Source organism: Mandrillus leucophaeus, unplaced genomic scaffold (genome assembly GCF_000951045.1).
Source record: "Mandrillus leucophaeus isolate KB7577 unplaced genomic scaffold, Mleu.le_1.0 Scaffold1, whole genome shotgun sequence".
NCBI classification, from domain to species: domain Eukaryota; kingdom Metazoa; phylum Chordata; class Mammalia; order Primates; family Cercopithecidae; genus Mandrillus; species Mandrillus leucophaeus.
Genome location: NW_012098097.1, coordinates 7,992,883 through 7,996,387, shown reverse-complemented (window position 1 = coordinate 7,996,387; position 3,505 = coordinate 7,992,883). Strand labels below are relative to the sequence as shown.

The window sequence follows — 3,505 nt, the reverse complement described above, 5'->3', positions numbered from 1 at the left end:
TCTGTCTTCCAGGCTGGAGTGCAATAGTGCTATCTCAGCTCACTTCAGCCTCCGCTGCCCAGGTTCAAGCGATTGTCCTGTCTCAGCCTCCTGAGTACCTGGGACTACAGGTGCATGCCATCACTCCTGGCTAATTTTTCTATTTTTAGTAGAGACAGGGTTTCACCGTATTGATCAGGCTGGTCTTGAACTCCTGACCTCAAGTGATCTGCCCGCCTCAGCCTCCCAAAGTGCTAGGGTTACAGACGTGAGCCACTGTGCCCAGCCTAGAGAGCTGGACTTTTAAGGCTAAATAGGAGTTGGGCGAGAATGTATTTCTATGCCAGTTTGCACACTTTGAATTTGAAGTCACACTTTTTCTTTTCTTTTTGAGACGGAGTCTTGCCCTGTCGCCCAGGCTGGGGTGCACTGGTGCGATTCAGCTCACTACAACCTCTGCCTCCTGGGTTCAAGTGATTCTTGTGCCTCAGCCTCCAGAGTAGCTGGGATTACAGGCGTGGGCCACCACGGCTGGCTAATTATTGTATTTTTAATAGAGACGGGGTTTTGCCATTTTGGCCATGGTGGTCTTGAACGCCTGACCTCAGGTGATCCAACTTATCTTGGCCTCCCAAAGTGCTGGGATTACAGGCGTGAGCCACTATGCCTGGCTGCACACCTTGAATTACCTTGAATTTGAAAAGTTAACACTGTTTTTTTTTTTTGAGATAGAGTCTTGCTGTGTCTCCCAGGCTGGAGTGCAGTGATGTGATCTCGGCTCACTGCAACCTCCGCCTCCTGGGTTCAAGTGATTCTTGTGAAGACTTGCATGTTTCTAAGATTTAAAGGATTCTCTCTAAGAGGTCTTATTTTGTTTTTATCATTTTTCCCAACTGAAAATTCACCTCATAAAAAAGCCTTGTTTTTATCTGACTTATTTTTCAGGATCCCAAGATGGCGGGGCGAAAACTTGCTCTAAAAACCATTGACTGGGTAGCTTTTGCGGAGATCATACCCCAGAACCAAAAGGCCATTGCTAGTTCCCTGAAGTCCTGGCATGAGACCCTCACCTCCAGGTCAGTATGTTTCTGAGAGGGAACCCCATACTTGCCACTGAATCTAGAAACAAAACAGTATTAAGGAATCACGTGTGAATTATTGATGCCTTTCTGACAACCTATAAAGAAATCCTGGCATTTTCATGATGATCCTAGGAGAGGAAAGTGTGGTGACCCTCCAGGCCATAGGAGGAAGGGATAGGAAAATTACCATGTGAATTTTCTACTGCTTATGAACAATGCTAACTTTTGCCATTCCTTGTGGGCAGGTTGGCTGCTTTACCTGAGACTCCACCAGCTATCGACTGGGCTTACTACAAGGCCAATGTGGCCAAGGCCAGCTTGGTGGATGACTTTGAGAAAAAGGTGGGACTTCATACCTCTAAAGCACTGAGCTTGTAACATGCCTGTGGGTGGGGAGCAGGAACAGGGATAATTACATACGCAGTGTGATAGCCAGATCCCTGAGGAAGCTTAGGAAAGATGCCTATGGCCAAAGGCCTTGTGGTTGATTGAACTGTAAATAGGCACAGGAATTTAGGCTCTGTTCATTCAGCAGTACAGTGTAGCCTTAATCTGGGAGCTAGAGGGCTTTCTGATCAGCACAGGAGTTTTGACCTGCTCTGTTTCTGACCTGGATTAGTAGCTTCCAGCCCTTTGGGCTCCTGGGTGTATTGGCGACAACTCACTGTCCTTGTATTTGTAGTTTAATGCCCTGAAGATTCCTGTGCCAGAGGATAAATATACTGCCCAGGTGGATGCCGAAGAAAAAGAAGATGTAAGTAGTTGAGGCTCTTGCTTATTCTAAAATTCTCTGGATCCTGACTCTTTATTACAGCTAGGTTAAGGTAGAGTGAATTAAATGGAAAATTAAAGTTAACAACCACATAAAGGAATGGCTTGTCAATAAATGCAACAACATGGACGAATTTCAAAATAATTATGCTGAGTGAAAGAAGCCAACAAGAAAAAGAAGAGTATAGCATATGATTCCATCTTTATAAGACTCTAGAAAGTGTAGTTAAGTCTACAGTGGCTGCCTGGGGATGGTTGAGAGAGGGACTGCTGGTTTCACAGGTGGATACAAATATCAAAACGTATCAAATGGTGTTCTTTAAATATGTGGATTTTCTCATATTTCAGATATACCTCAACAAAGCTGTTAAAAACAAGGAGTTGGAATTAGAAAAAATTATCCAAGTAGTATTAAAATACCTAAGTATTTGCTTGAAAGCACTGAAGGCCAAACTTTGGAACTCAGTGGCTCCACCAAAGAGAAGTCTGGCTAGGTGCTCAGGTGGCGTGTCCTGACCATTCAGTGACTGAGCCCTGTGAAAACAGGCATTCTGTAGGTCTTCCGGATGAGGAACTTGCAGAAGCAGCCGGGTGCTGCCATCCTAAGCTGGTTTTCCAGTATGGGCTTCTTTGTGAGTGTTAGTAAAAGCTGTGGTTTGCCTCTCAGAGTGAGTGCCCCCAAGAGGTCAGGGTAACCACGGATTCTCCATAGAACAATAGGACAGCAGGAGTGGATTGGGACGACTCCTACTTTAGCAGCTGCTGGGGTAGAATGCAGCCTGGTTTCAGAACTGAATTTCTCTTTCTTCTTAAAGGTGAAATCTTGTGCTGAGTGGGTGTCTCTCTCAAAGGCCAGGATTGTAGAATATGAGAAACAGGTAAGGATGATGGGTAACCGTTGCCTATAATATCGTTTCTTTCATGGCCACCTGGTGGCAGGAACCTGCCTTGGATATTCTGCTTTCCGTCTCTGTTTACATTAACTAAACACATTTCCCCTCTTTCCAGATGGAGAAGATGAAGAACTTAATTCCATTTGATCAGATGACCATTGAGGACTTGAACGAAGCTTTCCCAGAAACCAAATTAGACAAGGAAAAGTATCCCTATTGGCCTCACCAACCAATCGAGAATTTATAAAATTGAGTCCAGGAGGAAGCTCTGGCCCTTGTATTACACATTCTGGACATTAAAAATAATAATTACAGAGTTCTGGGTGTGTCTTCTTCTCTGGTTGAGATAACTAAGCCTGTCTTCTGAGGTGGCCTCACTGGCAGTGGACTTTTTATTTAAATAGAAAGGTGAGCCTAGAGAGGTTTGTTGGGCTGGTTGTCTGACAGGCTATGTAGGTGCCACTTACTGAGGCCCCAGGACTGCTGAAATGGCAACAAGTAACACTAGGTGCTATGGCAGTGTATTTCACTGTGATGTGGTAAAGAATTGTTACATGCTGATTCTCTTCAACTTCCTCTTAGGTTTCAAACCCCTGGTTCCAAGGGAGTACTCCTGCTTGTCCATTAGTAAGTCACGAAAACAGCTGGTCCAAATGGCTAGGTGTAACAGCAGGGCTTTACTTTTCTGTGCTTCAGTTTTTGAGCACAAAAGTGGTATTAGAAAAGGAAACTTTGGTCTGGGCGTGGCTCACGCCTGTAATCCCAGCACTTTGGGAGGCC

The 3,505-nt window shown here is 44.9% G+C and overlaps 2 protein-coding genes across 3 annotated transcripts in view; one reads left to right on the top strand and one right to left on the bottom strand.

Moving 5' to 3' along the window:
* The window catches only part of KCTD2 (potassium channel tetramerization domain containing 2), a 27,945-nt gene extending 27,135 nt beyond the window's left edge, over positions 1–810 (bottom strand). Inside the window, exon 1 of the mRNA XM_011964515.1 lies at positions 805–810. Within this exon, the coding sequence (XP_011819905.1) occupies positions 805–810 (6 nt within the window). The remainder of the gene's footprint in view (positions 1–804) is intronic.
* The window catches only part of ATP5H (ATP synthase, H+ transporting, mitochondrial Fo complex, subunit d), a 5,198-nt gene extending 2,155 nt beyond the window's left edge, over positions 1–3,043 (top strand). The window contains exons 2-6 of one of the 2 annotated variants that reach the window (XM_011976314.1): positions 925–1,055; positions 1,307–1,403; positions 1,744–1,815; positions 2,648–2,710; positions 2,841–3,043. In XM_011976314.1, the coding sequence (XP_011831704.1) occupies positions 934–1,055; positions 1,307–1,403; positions 1,744–1,815; positions 2,648–2,710; positions 2,841–2,972 (486 nt within the window). In that variant the 5' untranslated portion in view covers positions 925–933 and the 3' untranslated portion in view covers positions 2,973–3,043. The remainder of the gene's footprint in view (positions 1–924; positions 1,056–1,306; positions 1,404–1,743; positions 1,816–2,647; positions 2,711–2,840) is intronic. The other variant, XM_011976389.1, reaches the window with a different exon arrangement.
* The last annotated feature ends 462 nt before the right edge of the window (positions 3,044–3,505 follow it).